Source organism: Rutilus rutilus (genome assembly GCF_951802725.1).
Source record: "Rutilus rutilus genome assembly, chromosome: 18".
Classification (NCBI taxonomy): Eukaryota; Metazoa; Chordata; class Actinopteri; order Cypriniformes; family Leuciscidae; genus Rutilus; species Rutilus rutilus.
In genome coordinates, this window is record NC_140231.1 from 10,521,984 (window position 1) to 10,535,168 (window position 13,185).

Consider the following 13,185-nt stretch of genomic DNA (forward strand, 5'->3'; position numbering starts at 1 on the left):
CGTCATGCGGCGACGTAATGACGTAAAAGAATCATTGAACCGGTTCTTTGAAACAAACCGATTCACGGAAATGATTCGATCCAGCGCGCGCGCTCTTGGCTATGACGCAACGTCTTTCTTGGTCTCTCTTGTCTCACGTGACTCTAGTTTCGTCGCTTGTGAAAATTTCCGGGAATTGAAATCCTTGTTTTTCGAGCCTTTGACTGGTCGAACTAACATTGTATTACCTGATATGAACATTGAACGCGTTCAGTAGAAGTTTCTGAGCAGTTAGCTGAGGTAGCGTCTCAGAGAGCGTGTCAAAAGGTGTGTAAGTTAGAGAGAGGGAAAATTAATGTTATTGAGGTCGCAGGATGCCCCGCCGGAAGCGCACACCGGATGAAAGCGGAAGAAGAGCTAAAGTCAGCAGAGTGGAGCACAATGAGGAGACCCTGGTCATATCTGATTCTGATCAAGAGGTACTGTGTACCACCTAGTGTGTGTGTGTGTTCGTTTAAAGGTTTGAGAGTTGGTTAAGTGGGAAAAACAACAACTTGGCTGTGTTGTGTTGTGCTGTGCTCATTTCAATGCCAGTAACGTCACCAAATGGAATTGCAAAATGTATTGTTTTTGTTTTTCCAAACATTCTAAGATTCAATGCACAACATTAACAAAAATACATAATAATGTGCCCCTGTAATCTTTAATCAAAATAACTTCCCTTCCCTCTTGCAACAACTTCTCTTCTCTGATGATGTGAGGGCAGGACAACCTGTCACTCACATGAGATTGACCAATAGCAAACCACAACTATCCAATCAATTTCCCACGGACAAAATCAAATCCCGCCCTACATTTCTTCTTGCTCCAGAAGCCGTTTCACTCGGATATACGTCACAATAATTAATAATTCATTTTAAATAAAAGGAATAAAATGACAATAAACCCACTTTAGATTTGACCTTTTTTATCCTTAGGAGGACGATAGTCTCCTTAAACGGTCCTCTCGGACATCCCGGAGGAGACGAAGAGAGAACGAGTCCCAACTACGAGGTACCGCAACTCAGATTTTCTTAACAAATCATAAATTGTGCCTGAAATATTAGGCGTACATCTCATTCGGAACCTCAATTCTCTGCAATTTCAGAGATGACGGAAGAAGAGATGCTGCTCTTGGCCATGAGACTGAGCGCTCAGGAAGCGGAGAGCGCTGCTGCAGAGAGACGACAGATGGAAGACAGCGAGATACAGAAAGCCATAGAAGAAAGTCTTCATGTTGGGGAAACACTTTTTCTCATAAAGGCTGGAATCCACTACACGACTTGTAAAAATGGGAACAGATTTTAAAGGGGACATATCATGAAAATCTGACTTTAAGTGCTACAATCGGGTCCCCGGTTCATCTACCAACCCGGCGCCGCCATTTGGTTTTCGCAAGCGATAACAGGGGGGTCTGTGCAAATGTGTAGTGGATTCCACCCTTAAGTCTCACAAGTCACAAGTCTCATACCAAAAGAGCAGAATGGCATTAATCAAAAATGCTGTGTGTGTTTCTGCAGGAGAGCGCTGTAAAAGACTCACAGGGTCAGGATGAAGCAGCCAGCTCTTCAGGTCAACCACAGCAGAATGTAGCAGATACAATATTGCACTTGAGACGAAAGCTGTCTTACCCCAGACAAGATCAGAGACACAGCGAGAATGAGAGGGAAAAGACTAGTCCGCTGCTGGAAATGCCTGATCTGTCACAGGTGACCTCCTCGCAACTTTCATCGAGGAGTTTAACTCAGGTCTCCAAGACTCCTGCTACCTCTCAGGTTAGTTTTTATGAAATAGCTTCACATTATTTATGTTTTCTTCTTAACCCTATAAAGCCTACTGTATCATATTTGATACCCAAATTTCCAAGGCCTCTAAATTGTCAAAATGATCTCAACCTTGCTTTTGTACGCAATCTATTATATACCTTCTTTCATCTGATTGATAGTTTATACTGTTTTAGCAGGTAAAAGGCCTTCTAGTATAATTCTGTACTTTCTATGTTTTTTGCTGTATATGATACACAACACAAAAAGGTCTAAAGGTTCATTTAAAAATACAGTTTTTGGACTTTTATTTCATATATGGTTAAAGGGTTAAAAGGATAGTTCACCCAAAAATTTAAATTCTGTCATTAATTACTCACCCTCATGTCGTTCCAAACCCGTAAGATCTTGAATGAAGATATTTTTGATGAAATCTGAGAGCTTTCTGATCCCTCCATAGGCAGCAACATCATTGCAACTGTCAAGACCCAGAAAGGTAGTAAAGACATTGTTAAAATAGTCCATGTGACTACAGTGGTTCAACCTTAAAGGGATACTCCACTTTTTTTGGAAATAGGCTCATTTACAACTCCCCCAGAGTTAAAGAGTTGAGTTTTACCGTTTTCGAATCCATTCAGCCGATCTCCGGGTCTGGCGGTACCACTTTTAGCATAGCTTAGCATAGATCATTGAATCGGACAGGACCATTAGCATCTCTCTCAAAAAAATGACCAAAGAGTTTCGATATTTTTCCTATTTAAAACTTGACTCTTCTGTAGTTACATCGTGTACTAAGACCGACGGAAAATGTAAAGTTGCGATTTTCTAGGCTGATATGGCTAGGAACTATACTCTCATTCCTGCGTAATAATCAAGAAACTTTGCTGCCGTACCATGAGTGCAGCAGGCGTAATGATATGATGCAGCGCCTGATAATAGTCCCCAGCTCTGTAACTTCCAACGTGACCGGGACTAAGTTTGTCTAACCTATTAGACCTATTTTCAGGCACTGCGTCATATCATTACGCCTGCTGCACTCGAAAAAACACACCAATATATGACTTTATTCAACAATCTCGTCTCTTCCACGTCATTCTCCTACGCTGTTGGCGTAGTGTAAACAGTGCAGCGCTTCCTGGTTCTACGTCAGAACCAGCTCCTGCATCAGCATCACACGCATGTGTCGTGGTGCTCATGTGACCAGCGTCGGCCAATAGTGAGGCGGCGTTCTTGAGTAGAACCCGGAAGCGCTGCTAGGAGCGTAGTAGCGTAGCGTAGTAGGAGATCTGACACAGAAGAGAAGAAATTGTTTAATAAAGTCGTTTTTGTTTTTTGCGCACAAAAGTATTCTTGTCACTTCTTAACATATTTTTTTTTTAACCACTTTAGTCACATGGACTATTTTAACGATGTCTTTACCTTTCTGGGTCTTGAAAGTTGCAATGACGTTGCTGCCAATAGTTGGTTCAAAAATATCTTCATTTGTGTTCCCGAAGATGAACGAAGGTCTTACGGGTTTGGAACGACATGAGAGTGAGTAATTAATGATAAAAGTTTATTATTTATTTTAAATGATGAAAAAATGTACCTTTAATTATAAAAGTATTAACCTTCCCCTTCGTTTCCCACATGTTGATGCATATTCCCAGGACAAGACCTCAGATAAACTGACAGTCATCAGGGACACTCCGGAGGATGAGCTCTTCAAATCTCGCTCAGAGTCCCAGTTGTCCCCTGTCTTTCCCAGGCATCGCAGCTTCATTCGCCAGCCTATAGTGTGTGTGGAGAAACTGAGTCAGGAACTCATCCCGGGGAGCGCAGGCTCGATAAACTTTCACACAGAGGACAGCACCGCCACTTCCACCTGCGCCGACAGGTTTCTGTCCCCACAGAAGGATTCACCTCTTTCCAAATGGCCCGTCTTCACTCAGGATCGCTTCAAACCGACAAGGGATCTGCCAGAGGACAAAGATGGCCAATCAAATGCTAACGGGAAGGAAGACGATACTCAGATACCTGATGAAGACACTCCTTTACCAACACAGCTGAGCCAAGGTTTGAGCACAGATCCAGATTCGTGCCTTTCACCTTCTAGAAGATCCCAGAAATCAAGCCCCAAATGTGTGCCCGAAAACAACAATGAAGACGACACTGAAACAAGTGTAAGTAGGACAGCTTAAAACTATGTAGATGTTTATCAGTTACGCTACTGATTTTATTTAGCACGGATCAAAAGTGAGTTAAGACTTAGTAATGTTACAAAACTTTTCTATTTCAAGTAAATGTTGTTCTTTTGAACAGTAAAGTAAATGTATCACGGTTTCCACAAAAATATTAAGTACCACAATTGTGTTTAACATTTAACACACAAAAAAATGTTTCTTAAGCACCAAATCAGCATATTGATCAGAAAGATGGAAGGATCATGTGACACTAAAGACTGGAGTAATGATTCTGAAAATGTTGCTTTACCATCACAAGGAATGAATTATGATTACGTTTGAAATGAAAAGTGGATTTTAAATTGTAATAAATTCAGAATCATTTGATCAAATAAATGCAGTATTGGTGAGCATAAGAGACTTCTTCCAAAAACATTAAAAAGTCTCACCAACCCCTAACGTTTGAACGATAGTGTGTATATTCTTCAGAGAGCTTCATTCTAATCCCATTCACATGTTTTTTGTAAAGACTAGTTCTGTTTTATCAGGTTTTGACTGGATTAAAGGCCAATTCACACCAAGCATGACAACTATAACAATAAAAATATGGTTTTAAAAATCGTTCAATAATCAGAACGTTATTCTGCATTGGTGCGTGGATAGTTATCGTTCATGGTGTCAACAGGCCTTAATCCTCTGTAATGCATGTTCTAATCATTTTATTTCAGAGATTTTACTTATAATAACACAATTCTGCTCTTGGAGAGCTACTCAAGAAGGTATTATGTGTAAAAATCTGTGGAAATAGTGTAAAATCCTCTACCTACTATGTAACCCATACGTTCTCATTCTGTATAGGATACATAAAATGTGAATTGGGATTCGCCCTAGATCTCCAGAGATGAGATTTAACGTCCCTGACTCTATCTATCATCTCTATTTGTGTTCTAACTCTATTGTGTTATCATTTTAACAGAAAACTCCTGACCAAAAGCATGTGGAGGATCAAACCACTCAGGGTGAGAATGTAAAATCTGACACTGGTATGTTGTTTCTTACACTCCTCCTCTCTACTGTGGCCATACTGGCAATGTTTGCTCTATTTACTCTGAGACATATGGCCTAGAACCAAGAGTTTACAATTTTCAACTTGCCATCTTTGTCTGATGCTGCCACACAAAAATAGATTAACTTGCATAGTTCATTTCTAAGTGGTACTTTGGGGATGTATAGTCATGTCAAACAAAGTGTAACTTAGTGTTGAGTATACAAGTAAGGCAGTTTGATTGAGTTCTGGCAATAGAAAAGCATTTACTTTATGCTTCAAGTTGCATGTGTGGTTGACCCACTGTTGCTGCAAGACTGAGCTGTGTTTTGTAGTATTCGTCACCACACAGAGCGAGTTTGGTTCCTGCCGACAGGGCCTGACAAGTTATTGGGTTCTCTGTGCGATGGTTCCATACAAACGTTAATTCAGCAAGGCCAATTATTCAGCCTTTTTAAAGAAAAATTATATAAAAGTTGAAAAGCTCCTATTGACTCTACCGTTAATAATTTTATACAGAGTGACCGTAAAGACGTGTATGATGTTAGAAAAGATTTCTATTTCAAATAATTTCTGTTCTTTTAAACTTTCTATTTATCAACGAATCCTACAAAAACATATGTAAGAAGTCTGACAAGAGGCTTCTTTCAAAAACATATATACACAATATCTACACTGCACAATATCTGTGATTCTGAACACCTGGGTTCACCCTAATCATTTCATCATGTGTTAAACTGCAGAAAAAGCTCCAAACCAGTCTTGGAATGAAATTACCAGTCACATGGTCTTGCATTTAGCAGATGATGATGATGATGAAGATGATGGCAGTGAAGAGGTAGGCAGGATACGGTACTTTAAAGTTAACAGTTTGTAAATTTAAAACAACTGCATGTTAATGCACAAGGATATTATTATATTAATCAGTATTTGAATGTATTCCAATTATGTAAGCCCCTTGTAAGCACAATATTGCCATAACCAGTTACAGCTAATGTTCTGGTTTCTAGAAATTCTAATCTGCCATATGCCTGTATTCAGAATTTTGGGTCAAAGTATCCACATAAATGAACATTCACTTGTATCAGTGCATGTCCAAAGAATATAATATGTGCCTGTCTTAGATTATTGGGAATATGCTGATTACAAAAATATTCCAATAGCTACATGTAAACATCCAGGTTTAACCAGAATTGGAAAATGATGTCATTTGCAGGTTCTCTTCCCAAGCCCGGTCAAGAAGATTTCAATCAGGACTAAGCTTTCTCCAAACCAGTCCTGTATCTCTTCAGCTACCGTCACCCTCGATCCTTCCACACAAGACACACAAATGTCTCGGTCTGTCCTGGAGGAGGACTCCAGAGCGTCCAAAGGTGCTGAATCCCAAACCTCTGACCGTAAACCTACACATACTTCAGTGGGAAAAGGACCATGCACGATCTCCTACTACTGGGGAGTGCCTTTCTGTCCCATGGGGCAAAGCCCTGACGAGTACACGCGTGTGATCATGTGTCAGATGGAGGTGTACGAGAAGAGCCTGAAGGAGGCCCAGCGAAAGCTGCTGCGCAAAGCAGATTGGGGGCAGCCAGTGAGTGACATCAGCTGTCAAAACGTCACATTACAACGTCACAAACTGATCAGCTTTCCTTATGAATATTCCTCAATCCTCAAGATTGCCAAATGATACATGTGTTTGTTTTTAGGTGTTGCCTGGCTCCTCAGAGAGGCCGTTCGGTGGGAGGAGATGGAAGCGCAACAGAGCTCCTCAGCTGTCAGAGGATGAGGAGGAGAATGAAGAAGAGGGAGGGAAGGAAAAGAACAGAAAAGCGGTAGAAGAAGCGAGGGAGGAAGAAAGGCAGGGGTCTGTGGTGGTGGGGTCACAGGAGGAGGCTGAGGGAGGACAGAGCGAAACATACGTAGTCGTGTCTTCTCCAGAGACAAAAGATGAGCAGGTAGTGAGTATACTGGTTTTGGTATTACTCTAATCTCTATGTCAGGGTGATTGTTTAGATCTAGGGATGTCGGTGTCATGTGAAATTAACCGATTTTGTTGTCAGAACTAGAATTTCAGCATGTCTGCTTGGATCCATGGCTCCAAGTAGCTTTGTAGGGTTTTTTTTTTTTTGTGTAATACCATCATCAACCACAAGATGACACTCCAGTTATTGACTGTAACAAAGACAGCACCTGTTGCTGATATCTTGTTTGCCTTCTCAACAGGAAAAAAGCCTTTTCCTCAGCCAAGAGGAGCCTGTAACTGCAGCTTCAAATAGATCTTTCAGGTAAAATAGCGTGTAGTTCTGGTGTTTCCACCAGTTATGTTACACATTTACCCTTTGAAAGAACTACAGTGCCCTCCACAATTATTGAACCCCCTGGTAAATATGATCAAAATGGGCTGTAAAAAATAAATCTGCATCGATTATCCTTGTGATCTTTCATTCAAAAAATGTGCAAAATTCTAACCTTTCATTGAAGTAAAAGAATTGAAAGTGGGGGGAAAATCACATTATGAAATAAATGTTTTTCTCCAAAACACGTTGGCCACAATTATTGAAACCCTTTTATTAAATACTTTTTGCAATCTCCTTTTGCCAAGATAACAGCTCTGAGTCTTCTCCTATAATGCCTGATGAGTTTGGAGAATAACTGACAAGAGATCAGAGACCATTCCTCCACACAGAATCTCTCCAGATCCTTCAGATTCCCAGATCCATGTTGGTGCTTCTTCTCTTCAGTTCAGCCCACTCATCAGGTCAGGGGACTGAGACGGTCATGGCAGAAGCTTCATTTTGTGCTCCACAACAAATTTTTGTTTTGATTTTGATGTTTGTTTTGGATCGTTGTCCTGATGGAAGATCCAACCACGGCCCATTATAAGATTTCTAGCAGAAGGCGTCAGGTTTTGATTTTTTATCTGTTGATATTTGATAGAATCCACAATGCCATGTATCTGAACAAGAAGTCCAGGACCTCCAGCAGAAAAATATGCCCACAACATTAAAGATCCAATGGTATATTAAATTGTACACATGGGGTACTTTTTATCCTTGTGTTCACCAAACCCATCTAGTGTGTTTGCTGCCAAAAAGCTCTGTTTTAGTCTCATCTGACCACAGAACCCTGTGTTGTTTGAAGATCCAGTCGTGTCTGACAATTAAATTTGCTGGAATTTGTTTTTGGATGAGCGAGGAGGGGTTTTTTTAAACCCTCCCAAACAACATGTGGGGATGTAGGGGTTGTTTGATAAATTTTTTTTAGGCTTTCTGACCCTAAGACTCAACTAATCTCTGCAATTCTCCATCTGTGATCCTTGGAGAGTCTTTGGCCACTCAAACTTTCATACTCGCCGTGCATTAAGACAGTATAGACACACGTCCTTTTCCTGGCAGATTCATAACATCTTTAGTTGGTTATAACTTCTTAATTATTGCCCTGATGGTCAAAATGGGGATTTTCAATTCTTTAGCTATTGTCTTACAGCCACTTTCTAGTTTGTGATGCTCAACAATCTTTTGCTGCACATCAGAACTGTATTCTGTGGTTTTACTCATTGTGATGGATGATTAAGGGGATTTGGCCTTTGTGTTTCCTCATATTTAAACTCCTGTGAAACACGAAGTCATAGCTGGACAGTTTCATGTTCCTAGTCACCCTGGTGTACTAAAAAAGGTAAATATTAATGGGAATATACTTCAGAGATATTTTACTCGTAAAAAATTCTAGGGGTTTCAATAATTGTGGCCAACATGTTTTGGAGAAAAACATTTATTTCATAATGTGATTTCCCCCCACTTTCAATTCTTTTACTTCAATGAAAGGTTAGAATTTTGCACATTTTTTGAATGAAAGATCACAAGGATAATCGATGCAGATTTATTTTTTACAGCCCATTTTGATCATATTTACCAGGGGGTTCAATAATTGTGGAGGGCACTGTAGGTGACATGCTTATGTCAGAAGCACACAGTCAGCACCACATTTAAAAAGGCTTCATCAGAAACACTTTACTTAAAGCCTTTATGTGAATGCATTATAAAAGTATTTTCAATGTAGTAATTATGCCTTGTAATGCATTATATGGTCTAATATACTTAACTTTTAAGGGTCTGTAAGTTAAAAAGACACAAGACATGTATTATGTTACACAAGATTTATATTTAATTTATTAATTATTAATTATATTTAATTTATTTAAGATTTATATAATAAATGCTTTTCTTTTGAACCTCCTGTTCATCAAAGAAAAAATGTATCATCATAGTATAATATAAATGTATTGTATATCATTTACATTTGTTTTATTGCATATGTACCCATTTTATTTTTCTCATTTCTTATATACAGTATTTGAAGGAAAGATGTACTCAAAGTGATGAAGTGGATGGTGCTGAAGCTCTAAAAAAGGACAAGTAGCATCATAAAAGTATTATAAAGCTGTCCTATCGCATCTCATTGACAGGAAGAAAACTCCGTGGGATATTTCAGATGAAACTCAAATAAAGGGTCCAGCTGAGCAGGAGGAACAGGAAGCCCAGACTCATGAGGGTTGTGACGAGGATGAGATAGTTTGTCCTGGTAAGTGACTCTTCAGTAGATGATGAAAGCCTTTCCTGTGGCATAAACATAATTCGGTTGAATGTGAATACAGAGACTCAGATGACTGAAAACAGCTCACCAGAGCTAATGATCACCAGCCCCGCCAGTCCCGCACAGGTACAGTAGCACTATACAAACACAAATACACTTTTTATTTACAAGCAGATTGAAGGACCTTGTAATTGTAAGAGAGCTTCCCTGGTTCACAGCCCCAGTCTCACGCTGCCAGCGAGGTGATGGAGGTGGAGGAGGGAGAAGGAGCGTCTGTGGCAGCGGAGGAGATGATGGAGCAGGAGATCGATCCAGCAGAAGCTGCTCCTCCTCACGGTCAGAGGATGGAGTGTCCCATGTGCTCTAAACTCTTCCCCTTCAGCAGGATCGAGATCCACGCCGCTTTCTGTGACGGAGAAGCAGACCAGCAGGAAGAACAATCACAAGGTCACCTTTATTTATAGAGCGCTTTATACCATGCAGATTGTTTCAAAGCAGGGTTAAACAGTGATGGAAATGAAAGACAATAGTAAAGTCATTATTGAGCTGAAATCAGTTCTGAGATTATTCAGTTCTGTTCAGTAACTGTAAAGTATGAAATGAGTTCAATTCAGCTATAAAGTATCTCTGGAGAAAACAGTGATGTCATCGTCTAGCTAAGTTCGGTTCTCATCCAATACAGTCAAATCAGTAATATTGCTGAATATTATGTGTGAAGTATGTATGCTGAATGTAATGTTCAGTATGCAAATAGATCTAGGGAAGAAGACCAATCATATTCATTATGCAAATATTATGATTATTATAATGGACTCTCTATGCACAATCGCATTTAACATCAGTGTCCATCGTGACTTCCGGTGCTGTGCTGGGTATGGAGATTTAGCACAAAATTAAATCTTCAGGAAGTGTCACATAACAGGACAAATTAACATTGATCCGATCCACCTTCACATTAAAGGTGTTACGCTTCTGGGATTTATTACTAAAACGTTATGGTTATACTTAAATGTTAATAACGTATTAATATATAATGTATATATCAATTAGACATATGACAGAAAGAGTGCACGTAGCACTGAGATTTTAGTGGAAACACATATGCAGTCGGTGTGTATAGAGTCTATTGTCTGAGATATTTGTGGAAAAGGTCAATAAATTTGTGAAATGAAATATTTAATTTTATTGTAGTTGTTGCCCGACGGAAGAGGACCAGAGGAAATTTAACAGAGGCATCTCAGCGATCTGGCAAGTAGGTGCAGCAAACATGAACATGTTGAGAATAAATTACAATAGTAGTGTCATAAAAGACACGACACACTGTCTTTTAATGGTCTTTTTCTTCACAGATCAGCCGAGATGGAGAAGTGCTTCCTGTGTCAGGAGTTGATTTCTCCCCAGGAGTATACAGAACATGTTGAGTCGTGCTTTAAAAAGAAAGACCCGAGAACTAATCAGGTGAGCGTTACATACTGAAACAAGTATGCTTACTCATCATTTTTAAACGTTTAGCGTTTTTTGTTTTTTTTTGTGTGTTGTAAATATAATTTATTCTGAAGCAATATTCTCATCACTGTTCAATCAGCGTTGACATATTTAAATCTGTATATTTATGATATTTTCACTTTTATAAAGGGCAATTTTTTCCCTCTAATATTAGAAAAATATATGCTTTATCTTTCATTTTAAATTCTTAAATTTGATCAATAAATTAAATTAGAAATAAAAGACACCATTGGGCTGTTACCAATCAAATTAAATAATTTACAAACTACTTTAAATAGATTTGTTTTAAAACATTTTTTGAATGTACAAATAAGAAATGTTGGAAAGAATGATACTTTTAAACACTAAACCGCCAGTAGGTGGCGGCAGGTGACCGTCTTACTGAGTGAGTCATTCATTCAAACGATTCGTTCAATGAGTCATTGAATCTTTGACTCAAACGTCTAAAATCTAAGTGACTTAATATGAATTACTTGTTTATTGAACTGTCATTTTAAATCAGTCACATTTTCAGTTGTGATGTTAATTACACTCTTGGTCGTGTGATGTTGCTTAACTGTATTTAACTTTACTGTTTTTTACCGCAGTATGTTAACTGACTTTCTTTTGTGTGTGCTGCGCTCATTTGTTTCCATTTCTCCTCACCTCGATAGCGCAACCTGGTTACCGTCAGTACATTATAAATGTTATATTATCATCCACTATCAATCGGCACTTGCGCTAAATGAATGCAGAATCGTTCTCGCAATTTGGTGATTCCCTAGTTATTTTGTTATTGCCGTTTTAATCAGGCTACTTGTCCGGTCGGGCAATTATAACTCTCTTTCACTCTTTCACCCCTCCAAAAAATCCACTCGTCCCAGACAAGCGTTAATGTCGAGCCCTGTGTTTGTATCGAGTTTCATTATTGTAGTGTTTTTGCAGGAAAACGGCCTACTTTCTGCTCTGGAACGGACAGAACGGAGACCCACTGGTGTGTAATATTGATTTACATTTACATTTATTGAATACATTTGCATATTGATTGAATTTCTGCTGTTTATGCCAATAAAGCTTGAGCGATGAGGCTTTTTATTATATTTAATTCTTCACTTTCAGGCAGTGATGAACCTGGACCATCCGATGTTTCTACAAAGAGCAGCTGGTACAGTTTCAATATTGTTTGCTAAACATTGTATGTGCATATGCCTTTAATTTTTCCCCCATAAAATCAGCACTGATCATTTCATGAATGCTTCCCCAGCGGTCTTGCCGATCCTGTGGTCACGGGGACGTCTGAAAGCGTAGACTCCTCGTCGATGGCTTCCTGTCCCAGTAACACCTTCAGTCCTCGATCAGAGAACACCGACTGCCTTATTGACTCCTCTAAGAACAGCCTAAGACTCTCAAGAAAAAGAAAATTCAAAAGATAGTGTCGACGTGCTTTTAGTAACACTGGTGTCTGTGCTTTTCAATGCCTCTCCATTTCTATGGCTTTTTATAAAATGAAAAATGCACAAATTTATATATTTAAAGCCTTTGTTGTGTTATAAATGTGTATTAAATAATATTGACAGTTCATGACGTTTGTATTAAGTGTCTGTTTTTAACCTATCAAACATAACTTCTGCCTGTGCCCTTTTCTTCAGTGAAATTTCAAACACACACACACACACACAGGATCAGAGGTTTGGAATAAGCAGTGTGTGAATTTTGTATTGTGTAATGTAATTTGATTTGTGGGATGGCAGCGCCATCTTGTGGAATTTGTATGATACAGCACTTCATTGTGTAATTTTTTTTATATTTCCTTCACACTTTTTCCAACATTGATAATAACTGAGGATAAAATCAGCATATAGAAGCATATTGGATCATGTGACACTGAAGACTGGAATAATGAAGGTGAAAATTCAGATGATGTGTTTTCATGCTTTCCCCCTGCACATGTGCAAATGTCCTCAAAGAAAAGAGAATATGGAGGGAAACAGGAGGAATGTATGTCACACAGTGAGGGAGGGGGTGACGTCTCTGTGGGACACTTTGTATTGAAATTGTGACCCAGTTATGTGGGATTCATGAGAATGTCCTAAAGTATGGACAGAACAAGTTTTCTGCACTC

At 39.1% G+C, this 13,185-nt stretch overlaps 1 protein-coding gene across 4 annotated transcripts; it reads left to right on the forward strand.

Annotated features, from left to right (window-relative positions):
• Nucleotides 1–59: 59 nt before the first annotated feature.
• uimc1 (ubiquitin interaction motif containing 1) lies at nucleotides 60–12,644 on the forward strand. Of its 4 annotated transcripts, none has more exons than XM_084387330.1 (18): nucleotides 60–458; nucleotides 957–1,032; nucleotides 1,127–1,254; nucleotides 1,539–1,793; nucleotides 3,431–3,943; nucleotides 4,920–4,986; nucleotides 5,732–5,826; nucleotides 6,205–6,576; nucleotides 6,692–6,943; nucleotides 7,209–7,270; nucleotides 9,451–9,566; nucleotides 9,640–9,704; nucleotides 9,797–10,025; nucleotides 10,770–10,830; nucleotides 10,928–11,036; nucleotides 12,009–12,057; nucleotides 12,183–12,228; nucleotides 12,328–12,644. In XM_084387330.1, the coding sequence occupies exons 1-18, from the start codon at nucleotides 354–356 to the stop codon at nucleotides 12,494–12,496; spliced, it is 2,769 nt and encodes a 922-aa protein (XP_084243456.1). In that variant the 5' UTR covers nucleotides 60–353; the 3' UTR covers nucleotides 12,497–12,644. The 4 variants fall into 4 exon arrangements, with proteins under 4 accessions (XP_084243456.1, XP_084243457.1, XP_084243458.1 ...); XM_084387331.1 differs by having other exon boundaries at nucleotides 6,692–6,940; XM_084387332.1 differs by having other exon boundaries at nucleotides 4,920–4,962.
• The last annotated feature ends 541 nt before the right edge of the window (nucleotides 12,645–13,185 follow it).

Bases quoted from the DNA above. Each gene is read 5' to 3' on its own strand.
- uimc1 (XM_084387330.1), top strand. From the start codon at position 354: ATGCCCCGCCGGAAGCGCACACCGGATGAAAGCGGAAGAAGAGCTAAA. The intron at 9,567-9,639 runs GTAAGTGACTCT...ATGTGAATACAG, and splicing joins GGATGAGATAGTTTGTCCTG to AGACTCAGATGACTGAAAAC. The intron at 12,229-12,327 runs GTACAGTTTCAA...ATGCTTCCCCAG, and splicing joins GTTTCTACAAAGAGCAGCTG to CGGTCTTGCCGATCCTGTGG.